Genomic DNA, 24622 nt, shown 5'->3' on the forward strand with positions numbered 1-24622 from the left:
AATGCGCCCCAGCCTTTTCCTCGCGCGTGATGTACCTCAGCGCCTGTCCGAGCAGAAAATCCTGGTCCAGTCCGATAAGGTTCATGCATGTGGCCACTGAGGCCAGGCGGAAAAGCAATGAAGTCTGGAACAAGTCCGCGAGAGGCTCCCAAGTCCGGTGGAGCTCCCAGGTAATTTAACACACCGCTCTGCCTTGGTGACGAGCTGGTCAGCCCGGCATCTCTGCGCGATGCGACATCCTGGAATACTGCACGGGCAGTTCCGAAGCCGCCCACGGTGGTAATACGACCGAGTCGGTCGTCGACGGCGGCATGCTGAAGCACATGCTCCTTATGTCTCCTGTTACCGGAGAGTCTCGGCTCATGACATCGGCCGGCAGCTCGCTCCTCGCGTCCACGTCGGTATTAATCCGCGAGTCGTCCTGGGCCCTGTAGCCAATGGACACTATCTGCGTTTTGTCGTCCATCTGGTCGTCCCCGTCGCCCGTCGCCCCCGCACTGTTGGACTTCTCAGACTTGCGGCGGTTCCTTCTCACGAGGAAAAAGATAGCAAAGGCTGAGCCGCACAATACGGCGAGGGCGCCCACCACGCCGCCGGCAATGGCCGCGACGGAGCTTTGCTGCTGGCTGCCAGATGCGATGATGCTGGGTTGCGCCGGCGAGCTGGTCGGGCTGCCGTCGGGCGAGGCACCCGCTGGTGCGGTCGACTTGCTCGACGAAGTAACCTGCCCTTGGCTGGCAGTGCTGGTGGGCACTGCCGATGTGTCGACCAAAAGCATCGTTGGTGACACTATGTAGTGGGCGGTCGCAGCCTCAACGCCGCAGGTGACGAATGTGTATGACCCAATGGCATTGGTCTGCTGAACATTGTAACTCAACAGGGCAGTCGAGCAGTACTGTCCAGAGGGACTGTGGCGTTGTTCGCAACCCAGTCAGCTTTAATGTCGCCCGGCTCATACGTGTTATTCCACTGAGGATCAATGTGTTACTGACCAGGTGATTGCCGTGTAGTCTTTTGACTTTGTTGTTCCCGGGCATCCGCCATTACAGCCATAACTGTCGATGCACGTTGCGTATATCGTGCACTTATCCAAGTCCGACGTCGCGCAGAAGCCCCAGTACGTGGAGCTCCAGTTACATGCCGAGCCCGAAGGGGCGAAGCGAGGCTTCCTCGGGTCACCGTTGAGATAGCCGCACGTTGATGACAGGGCCGAGTACTCTCCCCGAGGATTCAGAGGGAATTCCGGCGCCGGCGTGATGACTGGCCTCGCCGCGTCGTCGGGAATGGTCAAGGCAGCGCCGAGTGACGGCCTGCACAGGCCGAGAACGACCCAGGGCAAGACAGCCGCGAAGGGCATGGCGAACTATCGCAGCGGTAACGACGGGTCCGGCTGTCCTGGTGGTCAGGTGTCAGAGATTCGGGGGGGCACGGCATGTCTGGGTGAGAAAGCATCTCTCGCTCCTCGAGTCTCCGGGAGGGCCTTGCCTTCATAAGGGGCCGCGTGAGACGAGGCAGTGGGTGCCTTTGCGGCCCGCGGGGCGCCTGTTGGCTGTGCATTCTGCGCCAAATTCTCGAGCCTGGGTGATTTGAAGCATCAACGTCATGGTCTAGTTGTCGGAGGCTCTGCGGAAAACCGCGTGGGAGTCTGTGCTGGTCCCATGAGGCGTTCGCGGTGCCCACTCAGAAGCCCTCCCGCAAGCCAATCGTCCTGGACCGGACGATGCGCCCGGTGCTATTTCTGGCCATGCAGTGTGTCATCCTACCAACACGCTCGTTTCAGGGACGGCCGTCGGCATGGTCATGTACTCGTAGTCGCTCTTCGGTGTTAAGATCGGTGCGGGCCGCCCTTCGACTCGCTTGTTTCCCCTCGGCAACCTACTACCGGCCGTGGCGGGCCCCCTTGGTTTCGACCGTCTGCCGCCGGTCAGGAACATCTCTGAATTAGCCCAAGGTGCATGACACCTATGATGCCGACGCACAAGCCGCATGCAAAGCTCGCCTCCTGCTCGTTTCACAAACCACAAGGCAGCCGCAAAGCATTACAATAGGCAGTTGAAGGGAGAACACTGGACCCTGTCCCCCGCGTCTTGGACTTAGTCCTTCATATAAAGGCGTGGGATACCCTCTCGTGTCCACCTTGTCAGGGACGGGCCGCTCCCTTTCCAGGGTGTCCTGCCAGCTACGGGGTCTGACCACCTCAAGGCAGCTCCCGCGGGCCCCGCTGCCAATAGAGCTCGGAGACTTGACGAGGTTGCTGTACCTGGAGGCCGTGTTTGTGTCGTCTCTGAGAGAACTTTCCTCCAGTAGCTCCTAGCAGGTTGTGCCTTGCCTCACGCTCTCCCCGTCTTCCCATCACCACACAAAAGGCAATCACAATAGCCAAAACACCGAGGCCTCCCAGGCCTGCACCGACTCCAACACCCGCTTTTGTTCCAATGTCGAGATCGTCATTGCCTCTTGGCGAGTCACTCTTGTTTGGCACCGTCGGCTTGGCGTCTCTCGCCGTGGATGTGTTGACTGGAGTCAACGCCCCACGCGATGTCGAAGTCTGTGCGGTCGACACGCTCGTAAAGGACGACGTGCTTGATGTCAATGTATGCAAAGAGCTCGTTGAATCTACTTTTTTTGTCTGGGACTTCTTTCTTGAGCTCTTTGGAGCTAGGCTAGTCGTCGTTGCGGTCGAACCGCCGAGACCCAACGTCGTTCCTGTGCGAGGGCTCCACGATAGGGCGAATTGGACGCTGTTCGCTCCCCGCCCCTGCTCGTCCTCGGCATCGCGTATATTAAACCAGCAGCGATCCGAGTCAATGACAAAGCCGAAGGTGACCAGCTCTGAGGCATTTCCTCCGTTTACTGCTTGGTGGTATACTGTATTTCACGTGTTAGATTCTCGCGCAAGTTCCTAATCACTAACCCTGGGGGAGGAGTTCCTGGTCATGTACGAACCTAGCTTTATTTCTTCGTTTCCCATACAGAATAGCCAAAGAGAAGCGTACCTGATGTTCGACTTCCAACCCACATCGATAGTATCTCCCGCGGAGAACTTGAGACCCTTCTCAGTAGGAAATGTGAACGAAGCTTCCGGGTCTGCCGCCACCGCAGGCAGTAGCAGTAGAATAAGACTGGCTAGCCACGCCATACGGAGTGGCCTGCAATAATTTTCACGATTTCGCATGGGTCGTTGCGGACAAGCATGCGTCGGGACTCAGAAGTGGGCCAAGGACAAAATTCCAGCTCATCGACACATCGAAGACGGGCGTGAATGGCGAGCCAAGGTTGAGCCCAGGAGTCCCACAGGACCTGGGTTCGGGTTCCCCGGCGCTCCGCATCAGTCTTTGCTTCGTTAGCCATTGTTGAACTTGATGCATTGGTGCGCGGCTTGAGCAGAGCCGCTTGGTCCGGGTCACGGTTCAGGTGGCACTCTGCTCCATGCTGCGGCTTCAATCATGCGCTGGTCAAGTATGACGGTCGCACACAGGACGCATACCAGCCTCACTGGCCGACAGGCCAGCCTCACAGCTTACAGGGGAGGACTACTATGTGCAACAATCTACACCAGCACGAACTATGCAGTCAGATTGGACGCATGTACAGGGGGCACAGGAGGAATCACGCTGCTGCTATCCAAGACGCACCACACCAACCCAGCAAAGCGAGAAATCGGCCAACCGGGGCCCCCTTACCCGTTCACGGATGACATGCAACCGCGTCGTCGGGTAACGCGGCCCGTCGCACGTACAATCGGACTGGCGCTTTGGTGACTCCAAGTCGTTGGGCAGGCTTTTGTCCACGACTCTCCAGCCCTCAAAGCCTGGCTGCTTCCTCTGCTGCCTTGCTCACGCAACGTTTAATGTCGCACGGATGACTGGACTCTCAGCAAGGGCGCTCGTGATGCCAGTGCTTTCTGCGAGCGCGAGCGCGAGCGCAACAATTCTGCACGACAGTGACGAAGTACACGACACCAGAACGCGGCCATGACCTCCAGCCTACCAGTGCTTCTCCGAAATGTCCACATCATGAACGTCGACGCCGTCCTTGAACCACCTCTCCTCGTTACTGATGGAGACATCATTCCCACTCATCTGCCTCTTGCGCATCAGCCCGTTGGGCGCAAACGTCCAGTCCTCAAGCCCGTACGTGCGCCACCACTGGCCCCCTTCGTCGTGCCACTCGTACCAGAACTGCACCGCGATGCGATTTCCCTCAAAGGCAAACAGCTCCTTGCGCAGCCTGTAGCCGTTCTCGCGCGACCACTTGTCCGTAAGGAAGGCCTCGATGGCGTCGCGCCCCTGCAGGAAGGTGGAGCGGTTGCGCCAGATGGAGTCGGGCGTGTATGCCATCTTGACGCGCGAGGGGTCCCTGTTGTAGCGCTCGCCTGTCAGCACGGTGCGTGGTACATCTATCGGGTGGGAAGACAAGCAGGCAGACATGCATGCAAGCAAGCAGGCACTGGCCCAGAGGGTGAAACAGGGCGTGAGCTACCGTGTGTTCCATGCGTCTTCGGCGGCTCGGACCTTTTGGCGCGCCGTCTCCAGGGTGAACGGAGGCAACGGGGGCTTGGACTCTTGCTCGGCCATGGTCAAATTTTGCAGCTGTCAAGTGTCGAGGTTGTGAACTGTGGCGTCTGTCTTGAGATGCGGTCACGATGGTTTTTTCCAATCAAGGACGGGACTCGGAGGAGATGCTCGTCAACATTTATGCCAGCTGTGACAGGAAGCAGTCAGCTCGAGTCCCCGCCCGGCGACAGCGGGAGTCTGACGCCCCATTGGATTGTTCTGGGCCGACTCCAGCAAGGCGCCTTGTCGTCGCCCAAGGGCGCGCCTGTCATCGAGGTATAGGATGCGAATTATTTCACGCAGGCGACATGACGACGACTGCTTCGCACGCACGCACGCACCGGTACTCCTCGGTCGGAGCTCGGCCGGAGCCGGCATTCGGGGTCCGGCCCCACATCGGCCAGGGTCCCCGGCGGCGCGACATCCGGATCTCGAGGGCATGTACTGCGCAAGCTACCAACCTCCCATCCTCACTCTCTGCGCAAGCATTCACGGTCTTTCCAGCAGCTGCATTCAATGAGATGATCTAACTTTTGACCGTACCATAATGTCTCAGGCATCACCATCCCCAACGCCATCCCCAGCCAGCCACAATACAAGATCCAAATCGCCAGGCCGACAATAGTTACTCCATGACCAACACGTTGCGGAAGCGCGGCTTTCCGGCCTTGAGGCTGTCCACGGCCTTTTGCACGTCTGACAAGGGGTACTTCTCCACCATGCATCGCACGCCGTGGTGCGAGGCGAACCGAATCGCCTCCTCGCTGTCGAGTGCGTGGCCGCTCGGCCAGCCGTGGACGCTCAGGCCCTTGAGGGTCATGGGGACGGTGTCGACAGCCACGGGGCCGACGGGCGCCAGGGACAAGAGCTTGCCTCCTGCGGCGAGGCCATAGACGAGCGAGCTCACGACCTCGGGGTTGGGGGCCGTCTGGACAATGATGTCGGCGCCACCCAGCTTCTGCAGCTCCTTGGCCGTGTCCTTCGTCTTGGTGTTGATGTAGTGGTGTGCGCCAAGCTCTGTCGCGAAGGCGGCCTTGTCATCCCCCGAGGACAGGACGACGACTTCATAGCCCATCTTGTTGGCGTATTGCACGGCTAGGTGGCCCAGGCCGCCAAGTCCTTGCACGGCAACCAGGGCGCCCTGCTCGACGTGCATCTTGCGGAGGCCGTTGAACACGGTCACGCCAGCGCACAGCAGGGGCGCGACGTCGGCGGGCTCCATGTCCTTGGGGACGCGCACAACGGCCTCAGCGCGGAGCAGCACGTACTCGGCGTAGCCACCATCGCGAGAGACACCATTGACAGCGGCGTTGTCGCACATCTGGAACTGGCCACGCTGGCAGGCCCGGCAGTGCCCGTCGTGGCCGCCGTGCCAGGGCCCGCCGACGCGCTGGCCCTTGGTGAGGTTGGAGACGCCCTCGCCGAGCTCGACGATGTCGCCGACGATCTCGTGGCCGGGGACACGCGGAAAGACGTCGCCCATGTGGCCCTCGGCGGTGCCCACGTCCGAGAAGCAGACACCGCAGGCGCGTACCTTGACAAGGATCTGGCCCGGGCCGGGGTGCTTGAGGGGGACATCCTTCAGGACGAAGGGCGCGTTGACCTTGTCGAGGACAACGGCCTTGTATGATTGTGGCAGAGACATTTCGTGTGATTGCGTGTGTAGCGCCGTTTGGTCGGACGTGTGTGTGTATGGGTGTGCTATGTGTCGGCGTCACTCGAGTCGTGGCCGACGAGGTCTGGTTTGTCGACTTTAAAGGTGCGAGCAGGAGGTCTGGCGATGGCTTGCTTCACCGCCGCAACAGGCACGTCGCACATAACTTATATACTCAGTCGGCGTTTCCACCAGCTAGCTATACCTGAGACAGCCGCGTCAACGACCTCTGGCCTCTACTCGTGGAAGAAGGTTTGTAAGCCATGCCCGGGTGAACAAGCACGTCCCCCAAGGGGGGAGTCAAAGGCCGTGTCCACCAATTGCGGTGGTGACATCACGCAGATGCAACCCTCGGGGCGGAGAAAGCGCGCCTTGCATTGCCTTTATCCGGCAGTGTCGGCGTCTCGGGGGGACTGGCGGTGGCGGGAGGGTCGGAGATGGAGATTGGAGATGTTGCAAAGCCGAAGGCTCCCTGGGTAGGCCCTGATCGAGGGAAGCTCCTGGGGTGGAGACTCTGTTAGGGCGGGCCTCTTGCAGCAGCCACAGCAGGTTAGTGCGTCGGAGCAAAAGGCTACGCACCGACTGTGGGCTGCCGCAGATGGGGGAGCGGTAAGTGCGAACGAGCAGAGCATCTTGAACTGTTCCACATTGTTTGGCGCAATAGTCGGCGCTCTGTCCGAGCGTGCTTCTCCCCATTCCGGGCTGATTAATGGCGATTCGAGAGACCCAGTTCAGCCTGGATCACGTTGCAGCAGCCTCCCCCCCGTAAGCTTAGAATCAGCCTTTGCAACGGCAGCGGGAACAGCCTAATCTTGGTAATCGCTGGCGGCGGCCCAGCCTCAGGGTAGCTCCAGCCCTGGAGCTCCTCGCGCCAGTCGGTGGAGAGTGCCGGCAGCCCGCTATCAAGCCACGCCGCAGCGGCGCCGTCAGCCACACCTCGGCGCCAATCGCCCCGCCAAACCACCAAAAATCGAAATCTCAATCCGAGAAGCCTTCATCACCACGGCGCGCCTCCTCTCCGTCCAGCGACACCCCCGTCTCCCAAGTCGCCAATCCCCCACCCCGCCCGTCGCCATGCCTCTCGACACGTCCGCTTACTCCCTGGCGCTGCTGCGCGTCGACGGCCGCCGCTGGAACGAGCTGCGCCGCCTGCACGCCCAGATCCGCACGCAGGACGCCGCCGACGGCTCCTCGTACCTCGAGATGGGCCACACAAAGGTCATGTGCGTCGTCACCGGCCCCTCTGAGCAGAGCCAGCAGCAGCAGCAACGCCGCGGCGGCCAGCAGGCGCAGCGCGACGCCGCCTCCATCAACGTCAATGTCGTCATTGCCGGCTTCTCCAGCGTCGACCGCAAGAAGCGCGGCCGCAACGACAAGTGAGTTGGCCCCCTTCACAGGCGGCTCTGAACACCTACCGGAAGCTGACAGGTGCTGTGAACAGGCGCATCCAGGAAATCGAGATCACCATCGCCAAAACCCTTGCGTCGGCCGTCCACACCCATCTTTTCCCCCACTCCTCCATCACAATCTCCCTCCACGTGCTGTCGCAGGACGGCTCCCTCCTCGCCGCGCTCCTCAACGCCGCCACCCTTGCTGTCGTCGACGCCGGCATACCCATGACCGACTACATCGCCGCCTGCACCGCCGGATCCACGTCGACGCACGCCGCGGGCGACGACGCCGCCGACCCCCTGCTCGACCTCAACAACCAGGAGGAGCAGGAGCTGCCCTTCTTGACCGTCGCTACGCTCGGCGATGGGGACCGCGTCGCCGTCCTCGTCTGTGAAAGCAGAGTCCAGGTCAGCCGACTGGAGGGCATGCTGGTTGTCGGCATCGATGGCTGCAAGCAAGTCCGGAAGTTTCTCGACCGCACAGTCAAAGAGAAGGGCGTCAAGATGATTCGAGAGGGTGCCGTCCAGCGCAGCGACGCCATGGCCATGGACTTGGACGGCTAGACACGCGCAGCCGCAGCACTAGCACACACTCGCATTCCGAGATCGAAGCATTACTACCAGGTTTGTTTCCTTTGCTACACAGAATGATGCACCGCATGGTTCATGGTGCTGGTACATGACCCTAACATTTACAGCTCCTCGTGCACAATCGAGTGCGTGGCCTCGGGGGCCTCGGTCTCCTCCTCGGGCTCGGGATCGGTAGTGCGCGTCTCGCTCGTCTGAGAAGAGCTCGCGGGCTTCTCGGCCTTGACCTCGTCGATGATAATCTCCTTGGGCAGTTTGTTCTTGGCGCCCTCACCCATGCGAATCATGTCAATCCAGCTCTCGACACTCTCAACCCCGAAGTCGCCTTCGTACCGTCGCCACCACCCACGACGCGCATTGACCGCAACCAGCTCGACGTCACCGGACAGCTCAAGCGCGCCCTTGAGCGCCGACGCGCCCTCGACGCTGGCCGGGACGGCAAAGAAGGGGAAGAGGTGGCGGTGGCCATGGATGTACTTGGTGTTGAGGTGTGAGAGCGACGCCACTGCCTTGTCGCCGTTGCTGGACGCCTCGGAGGGAACAAGGGCAAGGACGCAGGTGTGCGACTTGGCAAGGAGGCACTTCTCCACCAGCATGTTGGCGTCAGTAACGGTGGGGATGGGGACAATGTCCGGAGTCGCAGTAGCGCCCTCGGTGGTCGTGGCGGTGGACGCCTCGGGCGACTCCTCGGGCTCGGCCTCCTTGGAAGGCTCTGGCTTGGACTTGGTCTCCTTCTTCTCCTTCTTCTCCTTTTTGTCTGTCTTGGCCTTGTCGGACTTGGGCTTGTCAGTCTTGGCTTTGTCGGACTTGGACTTGTCCTTTGCCTTGTCCTTGCCGTTGCCTGGCGCCGGGTCGGGGTTGGGTTGGGCAACCTGGGACAGGAACGCGGCGATGTCCTTCTTGTTGAGCTCGCCGTCATAGGTAACGGGGTCCTTGCCCGCGCCTGGAATAAGCACGAGGGTAGGGAACTTTTCAATGCCGAACTTGTCGACGGCCGCCTTTTCCTTGTTGCGCACCTGCCCGACGGACACGACGTCAAGGTAGTCGATGGCGACGCTCCTCAGCAAGGCGCTGGTCGTGCCTTTTTCGGTGAAGAGGAGGAGCTTGGGGCCTTCACCCTCCAGGAAGCCGTCAAGGTCCTTGTCAGCGACGCGGATGACGTGGTTGTTGATCTTGGACGCAACGGCCTCGGTGATGGCGCCGGCAGTGCGGGCTCCCTGGTAGTCCTCGACGATAGGGCGGCCGCCAGCCTTCTTGCTGGGCCGGACGATCTTGAGGGTGGGGAAGCCCTGGACGCCCATGGAGCCGCAGAGCTGCTTGTTGGCGTCGTCGTCGCAGTCGATGGCGGCGACCTTGGCGAGTCCGGCGAGGTTGCGGGCGGCCTTTTCGTAGGCAGGCTTGAGGTTCTGGCAGTGGCCGCACCATGGCGCATAGAACTCTACAATCTATATGGCAATGTCTGTGAGCAAGCTGATACTCCCGTGACCTGTCTCACTCTTATGCGGCCCGGTAGACGCTGAGCGCAGACAAGGGACCGAGCTGTCCACGTACCGAGGTGTGGTTCGACTTCGCAATGAGTTTGCTATAGGAGAGCGCGTCGACCTGCAAGACGGGCGAGTTCTTGGTGTACATGCCCGCCTGAGCGGCCGGCAAGGCGGCCAGCGCGGCCGTGAGGGCGGCGGCGAGGGTAGTGGGGTGCGGCATGGCGATTGAGCTAGGTTGCGATGTGAGCCGAGACGGGCAACAACTCGGCGAGTGGCGTATGAGCTTCTTACTCGAAAACGTCTGTTCTTGAACCTTTGGTGCGAATCGCGGGCAGGCTGCAGAATCTGCAGGAGAAGGGGCGGGCGCAGCGCCTGAGCAAAGTCTGGCTCGGAGGGAGGTTGGAGGGTGAGTGCGTCCCGAGCTCGTCCAACGTCCAGGTTGTCCTGATGAAAAGGCCACGGTGTAGGTGAGGTGAGGCAGGCAGGCGGGCAGGCACCTACCTAGCCCTGGAGCTCAGCCCTGTGTCCGAGACGGGGCCCCGGTGGCGCGGGGGCAACGGTGCTGGCATGGACACCCCGCCCGCTGAAAGGGAGGGGACAGCCACTGTGGCGCGAGCTGTGGAGGGGCTAGGTAGGTACGGGCACAGGCATGTCTCTGGACGGGAGCTGGCTGCGCAATTCATGCCCGCCCACTGAGCTGGAGGCGAGCACCCGCAGCGTTGCGACTGCTCAGGGCCCAGGGGGCCCAGCTGCAGCCTGGGCCCGTCGTTACGTGCCGCCTGCGTCAGAGGTGACAAGCTAGAGGTGGGGTGACGAACCTCAATGCTTCACCATTCAACACTCTGACCCTGCTCACAACAACACCCTGCGACCGCAGGATCCCGCCGCCATGGCCGAGCCGCTTCCACCCGCGCTCAAGATCCCCGAGATCAGCCGCTTCATCAACCGCGCGAACCAGCTGCGCGCCATCAAGCCAGCCATTGCCTACTGGTGTATGTGTCCCCCGCCCGTCCGCGATGGCGGCGGACCAAGATCATGTAGCTGCTTCGCCTTGCAGATTGACATGCGATGGATGCTTGAAGGAGAGCCTTGCAGCTGACATTAGGGTTTCGCGCAGGCGAATACCACGCCGTCAACCAAATCGTCGGCAAGGGCCTCCACCAGGCCGACGACGACAGCTTCAACTTCACGCGCACGCTGCTCGAGCGCCTCGAGACCACAAAGGCCGAGCGCGCCGACGACGACGCCATTGTCGACAACGACGCCGGGCAGGCCTACGTCGAGCAGTTCGCGCAGGAGACGTTTGCGCGCGCGGAGCGCACCCTGCGCGCCGACCGCGTCACGCGCCAGACGGCCGACACGTTCGACGCCGCGGCCACCTTCTTCGACCTCACGCGCGAGTGGGTGCCGGCCTTGGACGCGGAGACGCTCGCCAAGATCAAGTTTGCCAAGTGGAACGCCGCGCGCATCCTCAAGGCCATCCGCGAGGGCCGCGACCCCAACGAGTCGAATCCCAAGCAGCCCGAGGCGGCGGCCGCCACTGCTGGTGCCGAGGGGGAGGATGATGAAGATGCAGAGCTGCGTCGCCTCGCAGCACAGGATCCGGAGGCTCGCGAGCTTGTCAGTCCGCAGCCGCGCGCCGCAACCGTCGAGGACGTGCCCGACGAGGCGGCAGCTCCATCGTCTGCCGTGCCCCAGCAGCCCTCTCCTCCGGTGCCTCCTCCGCAGGTCCAAGACGGATACTTTCCCCCGCCACCCCCTCCCGCTTCTTCACAGCCGTCAGCTCCCGCCGAGCCGTTTGTCCCTTCGCCCATGAGCGCCAGCCCGTCTCCAGCGACGCAGGTCCCTCCGCAGCCCTCACCCCAGATCCCGACGAAGCTGCCGTCGCAGTTCGCACCACCCCCTCCCGCGCCGCAAGAACCCTCCGCGCCGCCGGCTTGGAGCGCGCCTCCGCCTGTCGTACCGGCCGCACCAGCCCCGGTGCTGACTTCAGCTCCGGCTCCGGCCCCGGCACCTGTACCGACAACGACGATGCACCACAAGGACCTAAATCAGGCGCAGAAGCACGCAAAATGGGCCATCTCGGCGCTCAATTTTGAAGACGTGCCGACGGCGGTGCAAGAGCTGCGCAATGCGCTGGCCATGCTGGGCGCGCAGTAGGGCCGAGGGCGTGTCGGCATGATTGTCATTGTATTTAGCGACAACGGCGCATGTGTAGAACCTGCGCATGGCGCCAATGGGTGCCATCACAAAATGCACCTACTTCACATTCTTGAAGCTTAATGACCAGAAGAGTGAATGGAGCATTGAAAGTACCTATCTGCCTGGGGAAAAAACTCCAACAAGGCGCCTCGACAAAGTCCCGTCCAACACCAGAAAAACAAAGAATCATCGCTCGCACCCATCCCAAGCCCAAATCCTTAGAGGTAAAGTAATAATAGCTATTCGAATCACGATGCTGCGACCAGGATGTTCTGGGCGTAGCCTTGCATGGGCATCCCATTCAAGTACAATGCTGCCGGGTCCTCGTTGGTGTCCAACTTGGGCGGCTCCTCGTCTTCGTCGGCATCTGTCCAGCCGCGCTCGGGGCCCCAGCGGATGAGACGCCCGGTCTGGGCCGCGACGTCGAGCAGGCCCTGCATCATGGCGCCGCTCTTCTTGACGCTGGACCAGCCGTCAAATTCGATGACGGCAAGGTGGGGTAGCGTCTCAGCAACGCTGGCGAGCAGCTTGCGGCTGAAGCCTTCGTAGAACCCCTCGGAGCGGCGGAAGCCCTTGAAGACGCCGTCGCTGGGGTCGCACTCGACAAAGACAGATAGCTTGCGCACGTTGACGCAGTCCTTGAGGCCGAGCGCATCGTTGACGACCCAGCCTTTGGGCGGCGCATTCCAACCCGGACCGAGGCGCAGTTCGAGGGTTGTGATGCACTCCCTCTGGCCAGGCTTGAGGCGCGCCAGCAGCGGGCGCTTGGACTTGAAGTAACGGCCCGGATAGGTGGGGAAGAGGCGGAAGGAGCGCGTGCTGTAGAAGAAGTTGGTGGCCTCTGCGCGGATCTGGCGGCAGACGCGCATGAGCCCGAGGTGCTTGTGGATTCGCTTGTAGTTGTCCGGCGACAGGTCGAGGACCGGGTCCGTGTTCGCGAAGAAGTGTTGGTAGACCTTGACGCGGAGCTCCGAGGGCAAAGACAGGAAGGGGAAGGGCTTTTCGGGCACGCGGCGGGCGCGGCGGAGGGGCACGAGCGGAGTGTCGAGGGTGAGGGAGGCGAGAGAAATCTTGGCGACCTCGTCGTCGGCCTCGACCTCGGAGTTGTAGGTCGACGGGTAGGCGGAGCTCATGGGCGTCGTGGTGGTCGAGGACGCCGGCGTGGCGGCCGACGATGCCGCCTGGAGAGTGTAGGTGCGAGGCACCAGGCGCGACGCCGAGCTGCGGACAGGTCTCCGGGTCATGATCGGCGGCCGTGGTGGTGATGAAGCAGAGGCTCGACTTGAGCAGGATGAGGTGGCGAATATCGCAAACTCAGATCGGGGCGTAACAGTGGCAGCAAAGGCCAATGGTCGGGGACGGACTTCGTCGCGATGTGGTCGTGTTCAGTCGCAAAGCGCGGGCAAGGACAGCGTGTCTCGGAGAACGAGCAGGGTCGCAGAGGGTGGTGCCATGGCGACGCGCAGATTCATCAAGGACACCACCCTCAGAAGGCAGCGCACGCAGGCATCTTGTCGAGCGTTCGCGGGAGTGTTGAGTCTGGGTTCGTGATCTGGGGCCGAGCGGGCTGCTCGGTAGGACAGTGACTGGCGTGCGTGCTCGCGAGAGACGGAAGGCAGCAGGCAGGCAAGCAAGCGCAGCGGGAGACGTGGCCGTGAGGAGAACGAGGAGGGTGGTCGTGTGATGCCGCGTGCGCAAGTGAGGGGGAAGGACGCAGGGTCGGGGTGTTGTTCCATTCCATCCGGCAAGGAACCCGGGGAAGGCGATCACCAATCGCCCCCAACGGGCAGCCACCGCCCAGCCCAGTCAGGGCAGTGGAGCGCCCGTTGCGTGCCGTGCGTCGCCCAACCGCCAATGGGGCGGGGCCCTCGCGCAGAGCCTGGAGCCTGAGTCTGGACCGCCACCCTCACGTGAGCGGCCGGATCTTCAGCGGTCGCTCCAGGCTCTTCAGTGAGCTGCACGCACCGCGGCGGGCGGCTCGGGCACGGGGCAGGCACGCTGCCCAGGTGTGGCAGGCTCCAGCCGTTCCAGCGCGTTCGGCAGTGGAGGTGCCGCTATCGGCCGGCCGCCCGGCGCGGGCGTCCGCCGGGTGCCACATCCATGGATCCAGCTGGCTCGTCTGCCCGCAGAAACCTCGGAGAAACCCCCCCGGCTCCCGAAATTTTCCACCCAGGCGAGCTCCATTCAGCTTTCGTCAATCGTCAGTCGACTTCGGCCTTCAGTCTGACAAGGCATGCTCCCGTCCCCCAGCATCGACATCGAAGCTCACACCAACGCTCATCCCGCCATGAGCTCCTGAGCATCCCAATCACTCTCCATCATTCCTTAATCTCGACATAATTGGAATCGCCCCCAATTGTGTCGCCGACACACATCGCCCACGATGCTCTCGAGAGTGGCCCTCGCCCCGCGGCTGGCCACGGCGGCAGCCCGTCTCTCGCGACCGGCCGTCTCGCCCATCATCCGCGCACGCCCTGCAGCGCCTCTCTCGCCCTGGGTAAGGTCCTTTGCGGATAAGCCGAACCAGGCCGGCAAGCAGCCGCCGTCATCCAAGCCGACGCCCCCCGACTCAGCAGCCGAGGGCTCCAGCGATGGCGCGCCCAAGGATGCACAACCGAAGGACGAGCCCGAGCAAATACCATTCGACAAGCTGCCCGATCTGACGCAGGGCATTCCGTCTACCCTCGATCAGGAGATGGCGAGCCGCAGCGGGCGTGCGCAACCGGCTCTCGAGGCCGTTGAGCAGGAAGAGGCCGGGGGTCGGGGTGGTCGCGGCGGCCGACGCGACGAATACGTGTCGACGAGCGAGCGCAATCGCCGTTGGTGGACGCGCTTCCTTCTGGCGACGACCGCGGCTGGCGGCGTCCTCAGCTTGGTCTACATGGGCCGCGACTGGGACGACGTCATCGAGGCCGAGCGACACCGGGACATCCCCAACGGCTGGGGCATCTCCCTGTGGTGGCAGCGCGTCCGCGCCCGCATGGGCGAGTCCGTCTCCTACTACCAGGACCCGGCATTTGACAAGCTGCTGCCCGACCCGGACCCCAGCTTCGAGCGCCCTTACACTCTGTGCCTGAGTCTCGACGATCTGCTCGTCCACAGCGAATGGTCGCGCGAGCATGGCTGGCGCGTCGCCAAGCGCCCCGGCATGGACTACTTCGTCCGCTATCTGAGCCAGTACTACGAGCTCGTTCTCTTCACCACTGTGCCTTTCGCCATGGGCGAGCCCATCGTCCGCAAGCTTGACCCCTTCCGCTTCATCATGTGGCCTCTTTACCGTGAGGCCACCAAGTACGAGGACGGCGAGATTGTCAAGGTTGGTAGCCTTTGCGCTCCTTTGCACGTATTCGTGACGTCCATACTGACCTACGCAGGACCTCTCGTACCTCAACCGTGACCTCTCCAAGGTCATCATTATCGACACAAAGGCCTCGCATGTCCGCAAGCAACCCGAAAACGCCATTATCCTCGACCCGTGGAAGGGCGAGGCCAAGGACCAGGACCTCGTAGGCCTGATACCCTTCCTCGAGTATATCCACACGATGCAGTACTCGGACGTGCGCAAGGTGCTCAAGTCATTCGAGGGCAAGCACATCCCGACTGAGTTCGCGCGACGCGAGGCGATTGCACGCAAGGAGTTCAACAAGCAGCTCGAGACGCAAAAGTCGAAGCACTCGAAGCCGTCGGGTATGGGCGCGCTGGGTAACCTACTCGGCCTCAAGCCCAGCAACATGAGCATGACGATGGCGGCCGAGGGCGAGCAGAACCCGACCGAGGCGTTCGCGCAGGGCAAGATGCTTCAGGACCTGGCGCGCGAGCGCGGCCAGCGTAACTACGAGCTGCTGGAGAAGGAGATTCGCGAGAACGGCGAGAAGTGGCTCAAGGAGGAGCAGCAGGCCATGGAGAAGGCGCAGCAGGAAGCCATGAACAGCATGATGGGCTCCTTTTCTGGGTGGTTCGGGCCCAAGCCTGACGCCGGTGCCGGCGGCGACAAGAAGGCCTGAGCGGCGGCCTGCTCTCTCCACTAATCACGTTGTACTTGTAGCAAAGAAAAAACCTGGGCGGCTGGTTTGTCCTTGGACGCGGAGCCAGAAGCCGCGAAACGGTGGGAATCGGCACATAGAATTGCATTGCTGCGGGCGGGGCATCACCGACATGCACGGATGGGGTTTCGTCGAATTTTGTATACTAGGTGTACGACTGAATGAAGTCATCAATCGACTATTACTCCAATGGTTGGCTATGGGTGCCTTGCGTTGCTCTAATTTGAGAATCTAGGCGGGTTGGGCTTGTTTAGGGGCCGAAGCTCGTTGCGGTGCCATCGTCCCCGTCTCAAACTCATGTATTCCTGGTTGCATCCATCCAAGTTGTCTGTTGCAATTCCATCGGGCATCCTCGTTCAGAGACCTTCACTACCATCCATAGTTCGCGATTCACCCCTATAAGCCTTAGCTCTAGCATCAACATCATCACAACCCATCACGGCGCACGGTCTCTCACCACCCCCTTGGGCGTCTCCGCCGCCGTTGACATGCCCTTGACAACGCTCACTACCGTCGTGTGTACCACGTTGACGGCTCTTGGCCTGCCGCGCACCGCCGATGATGGTCGTGCCGGCGCCGGGTCTCCCGCGGTGGCGACGGTGTCGGCAAATGCTCGAGACTCGGGCGGCGCCGTAACGGAGTCTTCCCACACAGGGGGCCATGGAGTTATCCAGCAATGTTCACATTCTGGGTTGGTGACGCACTGGAAGTATCTGTTTCGCCCGCAGTCAGTCAGTGTTCACCACCATCCCGACTCCTTGCACGAGAGTCGGTTCGCTGTCGGGGAAGGGACTGGTAGCGGAGGAGGAGCCCGTACTCCTCGCTGTTCACGTCTGGGATGCACGAGCAGTCGCACTCGCCGCCCTTGTCGCACATGTCCACCGACGCGGTCGTCGTCGTTGTTGCTGGCCCTGTCGTCGTCGAGTTCGGCGGGGCTGTTGTTGTCGTGGCCCGGGGACAGGAGGTCGACGACGACGATCTCGTCTTGCTGCGGTGGGTAGTCGTGCGGCGGCACTTGGTCAAGACGACGATGCCCTTTGAAGTGTCGCTATGGTAACACGAGGAGCTGTGCCCGTTGTGCTGATCATGCTGCAGGGCGTGGTCGAGGTCAAGATCGTGTGTGATGGCGGGCGCCGAAGCGACGCCGAGGGCGAGCGCGCCCAGTGCAATAAGCCTGACAAGTCGCATTTTTCGTGCTCGATGACTCTTTAGACGAATGGCGATGGTTCCAAAACGCGTGGCGGCGAGGGATATTGCTCCGGGCATGACAATAACACCAGCTGGCCAGCACGGGAAAGCCGGTCGGCATATAAACACTGGGAGCTCACGCCCGTACGTTGCATGTGCTTCGAATGACGGATGCAGACGCGGCAGGCGGCAGGCAGTGTCACCTTGCACCGCGTACATGAACGAAGTGTAACGGTAGCCAGTAGCACCCAGCAACTGTACTACCATCCGAAGCACAAGAGGCAGGTGTGACAGTGTAACAGCACCGGGTTCCCGCACGATCTTGCCTCAAAGATGTCTGGAACCTAAGCCTGGGCAGCGAGGCGAATGGCCCGACAGTCGCTCCCCACCAGAACATGTCGCCCGTGAAACCGACATCGTTTGCTAGGTACCGGCCGTCAGGTAATCCTGATCTCCTCGCGCGCGGAGGAGTGTGCGGCCAGTGGACTTCAAGACGACGACCGCCGAGATCATATTTAGCAAGCACTGCGGTACGTCTAGCTGTGCAACGCGAGCTTGCAGCGCCGTATGGTGTTTCAGCCATGGAGGTTCTCGTGAGAGTATTTAAGCTACGCGGTTACACGCCCGCCATGGTGTTGCACTTCTGCACGGAACATGGCTTCATTACTTCTCAGTTCACAGGCGTCTCCAATCAAACTATGGGGGTGCGCTGACGCCCATGGTTCCATGGTGTGTTAGGACGATCATTATTTAGTCCGTGGTTCGTCGTAAAAGGTGAACTAGACAGCTTCCAAGCTTTTGCACGGCGGCTCCCGCACCGGCCATAAGTCTGTCTCCGAGCTTGTTATGATAACAATCGTGTCGTCCTGTTTCGGACGCCGCACGTGGCCACGAGGCAAGCTGTTGCTCCTCAAGTATCCCATGCGCATGCCAGGATCGCGATTACGCTCCCGCCACTCCGGGTTGCTTGGCCCGCTGCTGGAGAGGCCGATTTTGTAACTCAGGAGCTGCATAAGCGGTCGGAGCGTTGCCACGGATGCCGCCGAGATGCCGATGCCGGGTTCGACGGTGCTCCATATGGCGATGCCGGCCGTAGCATCTTTACGTCTAAAGTCAGCACGGCAACAGCAGTCATCCCCCGTTTGGGCCCAACTTACACAAAAAATCGTCAGAATTCATTATCGTAGAAATATAAGTGGCCCGAACAATGGTCGCCGTACTGCCACTGCGGGACGGGGAGTGTGAAAGCTGTCAGTGCTTGGCTACGATGCAAGTCTCCTTTCTCGAGTTCTCAGGTTGCCGACTTACATGGCAGCGAAGCTCAGAATAATGACCACCAGGATCTTCGTCTTGAGCGGCATCCTCAGCGACCACACGATAAATCCCGGCAAGATGCCGAAAATCCAGTCCGCAACACAGTTCAAAGACAATGCCACGTAGGTCAGGGTGACGATCGGTCCCTCCGGTAGGCATTTGCCTCGCGCCTTGGGATCAATCTCCCAGAAAGTCGATACTGGAGAACATTTGAACGCCATGACAAAAAAGTAGGCGATGCTGAAGAGGAGGGTCACGGCCATTGAAATGCGCAGGACCCATATGTGCTTGAGGTCGACGGCGACACGCAGCAGGAAGAAGCCAACGGATATCTTGAGCAGGCACGTACACAAGATGTACGTCAACTGGCACGCATACCACCACTGACGAAGGGCCATGTTAGGCCTCTCTGCGCAAGCAGGGCATGGACATCAGCTTACCATGAGCGCCTTGCTAATGCTGCTAGGATCCAGTTCTGAGCGGTGTTTGCCCGTTCCATGTTGAACGGTAAGAAGCTGGCATACGAGGTACAGCAAGAATATGACCTGGCTCACGGTTAACCAATTCCGATAAAGCTCTAGGCGTGGTGGCTGAGCGTACCCAAGTCACAAACATAATGTAGTCGTCTAGACCAAAGGACCGTATAATCCATCCTCGGCAATAGCCACGAAGTGCAACAATGACGGTCGTGAGGACCATGAAGAGAATGTTGACGGCAATGATCTCGCCACTGCGGTCGTCCATGGCCACGTACAGAGTCCGTCTCACACGTGGCCAGCCTCACAGAGGACTGATATGGGGAAATGCCAGGATCGTCAGAGATGCCATTTGCGCTGGAGGTTCTTCACTCGGACGAAGACTGGAGGCGCGCACGGTCGTAGTTAAAGGGAAAACGGGAGGTATAAACAGAGTTCAGTAGTTCTCACCACCGAATTGACTTCGGTGGAAGGTAACGAGCCACCAGGTCCACCACGCCTCAGAGAACGCCTGGCGCCGTCGCCTGCCCGGTGGGGTGAAGGCGTCAAGTGTCCCTGAAGAACGCACGGACGACTGGGGAACCTGGGGCTGAGACCATTGCCTCTTTATCTCCGCGCCGATTGATGTGCAATCTACCGGGGGGGGGGGAGGGAACAACCTCCCCGTTTCACCAGCAGGCGCCATTGCACACTTTGGGCCTTGGTCCTATTACCGTTCATGCTGCTATGAGGTGGCATCCAGAGGAACTTCTCATGCGTGCCGGCCCGTGAGCTGGCGGCGCCCGGTGGCGCATGGAGGCACATCTCGGCCGTTGTCGACGTGCGGCTTCTGCCGTGCCGCCTCTGGGAAGCTCCAAGGCCTGCTTTGGTTCCAACGAACAAGCCCAGCGAAGCTCCTTCGTCGGCCTCGACGTTCAGACGCAGGGGCTCAAGCCACCAAGTCCCTCTCCGTAGTATCACTAGATTCTCGAAGGCATCGCCGTACGCCCGCGCTAGAGACATCCCCTGACCAAGCTGAAGTTGGCGGGGTTGTCATCGTCGACGTGGCTGCCGCAGTGTCAAGTATCAACGATCGCAGCGAGTCTCAAGTCACTGTGGGTGAAGTATTGTGACAAATAGTCGCCGCTCTGCGGCGTTCTAATCGTGAGGCTACTCGCGGCCCTCTTGTGAGTTGCGACAGCAAGACCCTTCCATGACAGGGAACAGCTTTGACGAGGGGGAGAATCCATGCGGATAGATGCGAGTCAGGCACCGCGATGCCAAGGCAAGCCTCCGGTATCCACTGTCGACCACAAGTGAGATCTGACGAAAGCTTCTTGGGATGTTTAGTACTTATTCCTGTCGATGTTCATGCAACTTGGGCCAATCCCCACACAAGCACTTACAACGACTGGTGAGTCTAATAAGAGACCATATTGAGCTACCCTTGCCATTGCTTGTTGAGTAGAATGAGGGAAAACTCACTTCAAAGCGGTTTTGCGCAGATGTCAGCACTACTAGATAGTCTTTGTTTCTTTGTGGGGTTGCGGCGCTCTGTCACTGCGAGGCAGAGACACGGCCAGGGGAGAATCGTGGCTACCGCTTCAGTCCCCGTTCGTCTCATGCGTTCATCGGTCGCGCCGACTGCGTGCGAGCTTTGTAACAAGCTCCATTCTGCGTGCGCGGCAGGCAGGCCGGCCGGGGTGGCGCTCCAGCTCCCTTGATGGCGCTCTCCCCAAGGGCTCTCAAGCCACCACCCTTGTTGCCGCGGGCAGGCACCCAAGCACCATGCCGACCTCTGCTCTGCGCCACCCGCACGACCGGTGTGTCGTCTCGACTCCGACCTGGCGGCGGTTCTCTTGGCGCCACAAGACGAACAGGAACCTGGGTCTCGGGCCGGGGGGGCATCCCTACTCAGCCCGCCACGAACAAGGAGCATGGGAACAAATCCGGTTCGGGCCAGTGCCCGTCCCCTCTCTAGATTCCCAGCCTGGGTTCCAACCTTGCCCACCCACCCCGCTGGCCACAGAAGAATCGAACATACATCCCTGCTGCAGAGCATCTTCAAGGCAGTCTCATCGCGCTGCCGCAAACTGTTGTCTCTTTCCGCCTCCTTGCTGGGCTCATCCGGTGTCTCTCTCCTCCCTTCCAGGGCATCCAGGGTCCATGCTCTTGTCGTGATCGACAGTTTGGCCCGCGGGAGGATCACGGGACTCGCGGCTGCCGTGTGGCGTCGCGTCGGCCGTCCGCCACCGAGCTAGAGACCCGGGGTCCGTTGAGCCGTTGGACGCGGGAAGTGTACGGATGGGGGAGAATGGGTGAACGGCAAAGCCTGTTCCGCAGACAAACGCAGCAGGTTGTCGGCCGCAGGTGCGTGAAGCGGATGCTCTCATGCTCTGTCAGGACGCAAGGGCTTGCATGAATGCGTTGGCGACCGACAGTAGCTTCGGCACTTATGTGCGCCCGTGCCATCTTGTCGTCTCTTCTCTCCGCGTGTTCTGATCAAGGCGGGCGAGGGCCGTGCTCTTCGTTGTGGCCAATACAGGCTCGTCTTCGTGCGGGCACTTGGGGGTCCGCGCGAACGACCCTCTCCTCTATCTTCAGGACAGCCCATCTCCTCCATCCCAAGAAGTCCATCGGTGAAATCGGGACCACCTGGACTGTGGTGTCCAGAATGGTCAGCCAGGAGAAGGGATGGATTGCACTTCGACGGCACACTCAACAACATCATCGCAGATACGTCTATGCATAACGTTCACTAGGGGATATACAGGATGCTATACAAGATGCCATGCTCGTCGTACACGTCTCACTATGCCACCGCCGTCCGTCACCGGGTATTGCTATGCCCCCCGCTGATTCGCGATGCTCTCCGCCATTCTATAGTCCATGTCCACGTCGTAATCGATTTGCTCATTTCGCCGTGCCATTCTGATCAGCCCCTCTCGGCCTGGTGTCCGGTGATCTCGGCTGCGTGGGCTCGTTGCGCACCCGCCGGACCGCGTCCCGAAACTCTTCGATGCTCTCTTCCACCCGATCGCGTACCAGCAGCACAGCCCTGCGGCACTCGCCGTCCACGTCGATGCCCTTGCGTTCGAGTCTGGCGACGAGCGCCCACAGCGCCGCAAAGAGCACCACGCCCGCATCCAGAAAGTGCGTCATCCACCAAAAGTGCTGCCGGCCCAGCGGGCAGTCGACGTACTCGTACTCCCACTCCCACGTCGTCGTGTTGAACCACATGCTCAGCAGGCCCGCGTTGCCGCCAAAGTCGCCCATCATGCTGCGCACCGTGATCTCGCGGCGTCCGGGGACCATGTCCAGCCCCGGCAGGCCGCGCGCCCTTGCATCCGCCCACCGAACGTGCTCCCATGATCGCTCGTCCACCGACGTGCCGTTGGTCTGGTTGACAAAGTGGTATGTGTCGCAGCCCTCGTGGTCGTGCCCGTTGAGCACCAGCCCGCTGCGGCCTAGCCCTTTACCCGCCGCCCCGGGGTCCTTGCTGACGCCGTACACGCCCTCAAGGAGTCCGCGGCTGGCGTCGGCGCTGAGCAAATACTGCTCCTTGACGCCGCTGCCGTCCTCGGGCCCGTGAAAGTCGAAGAACGGCGCGTCCACGCACACGCCTTCTGGCTTGTACAGCGGAATGTGTGTCAGCACCAGCGTGAACTGGCCCTGGTGCTCGACTGCCGCTGCCGTGCCGATGACGGCGTTGATGAACTGGTACGTTGCATCCTGCAAGCCCGCGTCCTTGGCCGGGGTGTCGAGGTTCATGTCGTTGAGGACGACGATGCGGATCTCGGGGTGCAGCCGCGTCGACAGCGGGTTTGTTGCGTCGTCCACGATCGTGGCGTTGGCCGTCGGATCCTCGACGGGCATCTCGAAGCGGAGCTCGTAGTTGGCTTTGCCAAAGACGCGCTCGAACCGCGCCATGCGCTCGGGCGTCAGATCGCCGGCGTAGCCGATGTCATGGTTGCCCGCCACGTTCATGATTCTCCGTGTCCATACCTGCTCCGCGGGAGAGCCATCGAGCAGGCCCGTGACATTGTACTCCTTCTCGGGAAACGCGGCCACGTCGTCGGGCACGCGCTCGCCGCCCTTGAACGTGCGGTTCCAGAAGCGCCGGCCGCGCCTGTCGAACTCATCGTCCTCGATCCACTGGCTGCCCAGCAAGTCGCCCAGCACCGACACGTGCGTCGGTTGCGTCCACCAGTGCAAGGTGCGATATATGTGCGCGAGGTAGAAATCGTTTCCGAACAGGTCGAAGCGCTTGCGGACCGACTCGAAGATGAAGGGGATGTCCTCAAAGTACACGTCAATCACATCGTGCAGCGTCATCCGGACGCGGTCGCGCAGCGATTCTTCCTCCGTCTGAAAGGTGAGGCGCTTCGCGATACTGCGCAGGTGCGGCAAGACACCCAGATACGCGATGGGGATGGATGTGTCGCCCTCGAGCTGCGGGTCGCCGAGCGCCAGAAGTCGGAACGGCGCGAGCCGTGTCGGTAGCGCATCATGTTCCGCGCCGGCTTCAGAGTCCGCGTACGGCCAGTGCAGCTTCTTCGTCTCGTTGAAAGCCTCGGCCGGGTCCCGCGACGGCACTGGAAACGCGCACTGGCTGAAGAAGGGGTAGAGGTAGAGGTAGACGGTGCAGGCCAGCGCCACCGGCAGCATTAGGCCAAGGCCATTGCGGAGGAAAGCCGCGACCAACATGTGGCCGACCGCATGCGCGCTTGGTGCGAGTCGAGAGGCGCTGAAGAAGGCGATGAGGGCGGCGCGGAGCTGTTGCTGCAGGAGTTTCGTGTCGCCGCAGCGGCAGCATTCCGACGAAGTTCAGGAGATCAGGGGTTAACGCGCCGTCACGTGCTTAGTCAGGCGGCAGCCGTCGCCAGTCGCCCTGACCGAGGCAGGGCGCGCCAGCGAGGGAGGATGCATAAGTCCATCTCCCATTATTTCCCAACCGGCCTGGTGGCTAGAGAGTGGTGTTTTGCGTTCGTGCGGCACGGAGAGCTGGAGGGGAATTGCGTTGTCGTGTTGATCTCTGATCTCCAGGCGCGTGCACTATCAAAACCCCTGCGCGATCCACGCCGCATCCGCGTACCCTGCACTGCCGCAAGGATGGTTTAGCTGGAGAGTGAACTGCCAGACGGGCACTCTTCTCCTGTCCATGGAGTCCGCTGCTTTCACCAGCATTGTTTGAATTATACCATATATATTAATTTTGTCAAATAGGCCGTATGAAGACTTCGTCTTCTTTCCAAACTGCAACCCGAAGGGCCGTGGCCTTGCGCCATTAAGCATGGTGTAAGCGAGATCACCATCATGTAAAAAGCCGAATTAGCTGGTAATGTGCAGGAAAATGCATGGACCGGGATAAAATCACTGCGATCTTCTTTCATGCACCAGGATCGGCTTGCCATGCCGGTCTCAGACTCAATTTGCTGGCAGTGCGTTCCCCGATGAAGATTGTCGGAACACGTGTCTGTGATGAGACAATTTACGTGGATCAGTCCAATGCCCCTCTCAAGAAGCCACCTGAATAGAGCAGTATCGCAAGCGGCAGGTCTATCAAGTGGCTGAAGTCCAGTTTGCTGGCTAGGGCCCAGAGCCCTGCTTCCAGCGCGCTTCAGTCCATCCTCCGGCCTCACAACGCACGTATATACGAGTGGATGTCCTCTTTCACGTCAAGCAAACGTAGACCGACACGGGTACCCAGTCCTCTCTTCCACTTCCACACATTTTCAACCGGAATG

General features: G+C 61.0%; 11 protein-coding genes across 11 annotated transcripts; 3 read left to right on the forward strand and 8 right to left on the reverse strand.

The window, feature by feature from the left end:
- Positions 1-208: 208 nt before the first annotated feature.
- On the reverse strand, positions 209-1357 carry PLICBS_009900 (uncharacterized protein; the record flags this gene model as incomplete). The annotated part of the gene is made up of 2 exons (XM_018328082.1): positions 209-908; positions 993-1357. 2 exons carry the CDS (start codon positions 1355-1357, stop codon positions 209-211), a joined length of 1065 nt encoding a protein of 354 aa, XP_018173315.1.
- Positions 1358-3986: 2629 nt separating this feature from the next.
- On the reverse strand, positions 3987-4577 carry PLICBS_009901 (uncharacterized protein; the record flags this gene model as incomplete). The annotated part of the gene is made up of 2 exons (XM_065601746.1): positions 3987-4359; positions 4483-4577. 2 exons carry the CDS (start codon positions 4575-4577, stop codon positions 3987-3989), a joined length of 468 nt encoding a protein of 155 aa, XP_065457818.1.
- Positions 4578-5181: 604 nt separating this feature from the next.
- PLICBS_009902 (uncharacterized protein) lies at positions 5182-6201 on the reverse strand (the record flags this gene model as incomplete). The annotated part of the gene is made up of 1 exon (XM_018328081.1): positions 5182-6201. The coding sequence occupies one exon, from the start codon at positions 6199-6201 to the stop codon at positions 5182-5184; it is 1020 nt and encodes a 339-aa protein (XP_018173314.1).
- Positions 6202-7284: 1083 nt separating this feature from the next.
- PLICBS_009903 (exosome non-catalytic core component) lies at positions 7285-8165 on the forward strand (the record flags this gene model as incomplete). Its single annotated transcript, XM_018328080.1, has 2 exons — positions 7285-7586; positions 7652-8165. The coding sequence occupies 2 exons, from the start codon at positions 7285-7287 to the stop codon at positions 8163-8165; spliced, it is 816 nt and encodes a 271-aa protein (XP_018173313.1).
- A 128-nt stretch (positions 8166-8293) lies between these two features.
- Positions 8294-9893, reverse strand: PLICBS_009904 (uncharacterized protein; the record flags this gene model as incomplete). Its single annotated transcript, XM_018328079.1, has 2 exons — positions 8294-9634; positions 9741-9893. 2 exons carry the CDS (start codon positions 9891-9893, stop codon positions 8294-8296), a joined length of 1494 nt encoding a protein of 497 aa, XP_018173312.1.
- A 669-nt stretch (positions 9894-10562) lies between these two features.
- On the forward strand, positions 10563-11833 carry PLICBS_009905 (uncharacterized protein; the record flags this gene model as incomplete). Its single annotated transcript, XM_018328078.1, has 2 exons — positions 10563-10665; positions 10791-11833. 2 exons carry the CDS (start codon positions 10563-10565, stop codon positions 11831-11833), a joined length of 1146 nt encoding a protein of 381 aa, XP_018173311.1.
- A 290-nt stretch (positions 11834-12123) lies between these two features.
- Positions 12124-13119, reverse strand: PLICBS_009906 (uncharacterized protein; the record flags this gene model as incomplete). The annotated part of the gene is made up of 1 exon (XM_018328077.2): positions 12124-13119. One exon carries the CDS (start codon positions 13117-13119, stop codon positions 12124-12126), a length of 996 nt encoding a protein of 331 aa, XP_018173310.2.
- Positions 13120-14258: 1139 nt separating this feature from the next.
- PLICBS_009907 (mitochondrial inner membrane protein required for protein import) lies at positions 14259-15879 on the forward strand (the record flags this gene model as incomplete). The annotated part of the gene is made up of 2 exons (XM_018328075.1): positions 14259-15191; positions 15250-15879. The coding sequence occupies 2 exons, from the start codon at positions 14259-14261 to the stop codon at positions 15877-15879; spliced, it is 1563 nt and encodes a 520-aa protein (XP_018173308.1).
- A 429-nt stretch (positions 15880-16308) lies between these two features.
- On the reverse strand, positions 16309-17106 carry PLICBS_009908 (uncharacterized protein; the record flags this gene model as incomplete). The annotated part of the gene is made up of 3 exons (XM_065601747.1): positions 16309-16314; positions 16376-16631; positions 16736-17106. The coding sequence occupies 3 exons, from the start codon at positions 17104-17106 to the stop codon at positions 16309-16311; spliced, it is 633 nt and encodes a 210-aa protein (XP_065457819.1).
- Positions 17107-18410: 1304 nt separating this feature from the next.
- Positions 18411-19164, reverse strand: PLICBS_009909 (uncharacterized protein; the record flags this gene model as incomplete). The annotated part of the gene is made up of 3 exons (XM_018328074.2): positions 18411-18803; positions 18861-18965; positions 19021-19164. The coding sequence occupies 3 exons, from the start codon at positions 19162-19164 to the stop codon at positions 18411-18413; spliced, it is 642 nt and encodes a 213-aa protein (XP_018173307.2).
- A 2624-nt stretch (positions 19165-21788) lies between these two features.
- On the reverse strand, positions 21789-23582 carry PLICBS_009910 (uncharacterized protein; the record flags this gene model as incomplete). Its single annotated transcript, XM_018328073.1, has 1 exon — positions 21789-23582. One exon carries the CDS (start codon positions 23580-23582, stop codon positions 21789-21791), a length of 1794 nt encoding a protein of 597 aa, XP_018173306.1.
- Positions 23583-24622: the final 1040 nt, after the last annotated feature.

The sequence above is a fragment of the Purpureocillium lilacinum genome (genome assembly GCF_023168085.1).
Source record: "Purpureocillium lilacinum CBS 284.36 DNA, scaffold_8, whole genome shotgun sequence".
NCBI lineage: Eukaryota > Fungi > Ascomycota > Sordariomycetes > Hypocreales > Ophiocordycipitaceae > Purpureocillium > Purpureocillium lilacinum.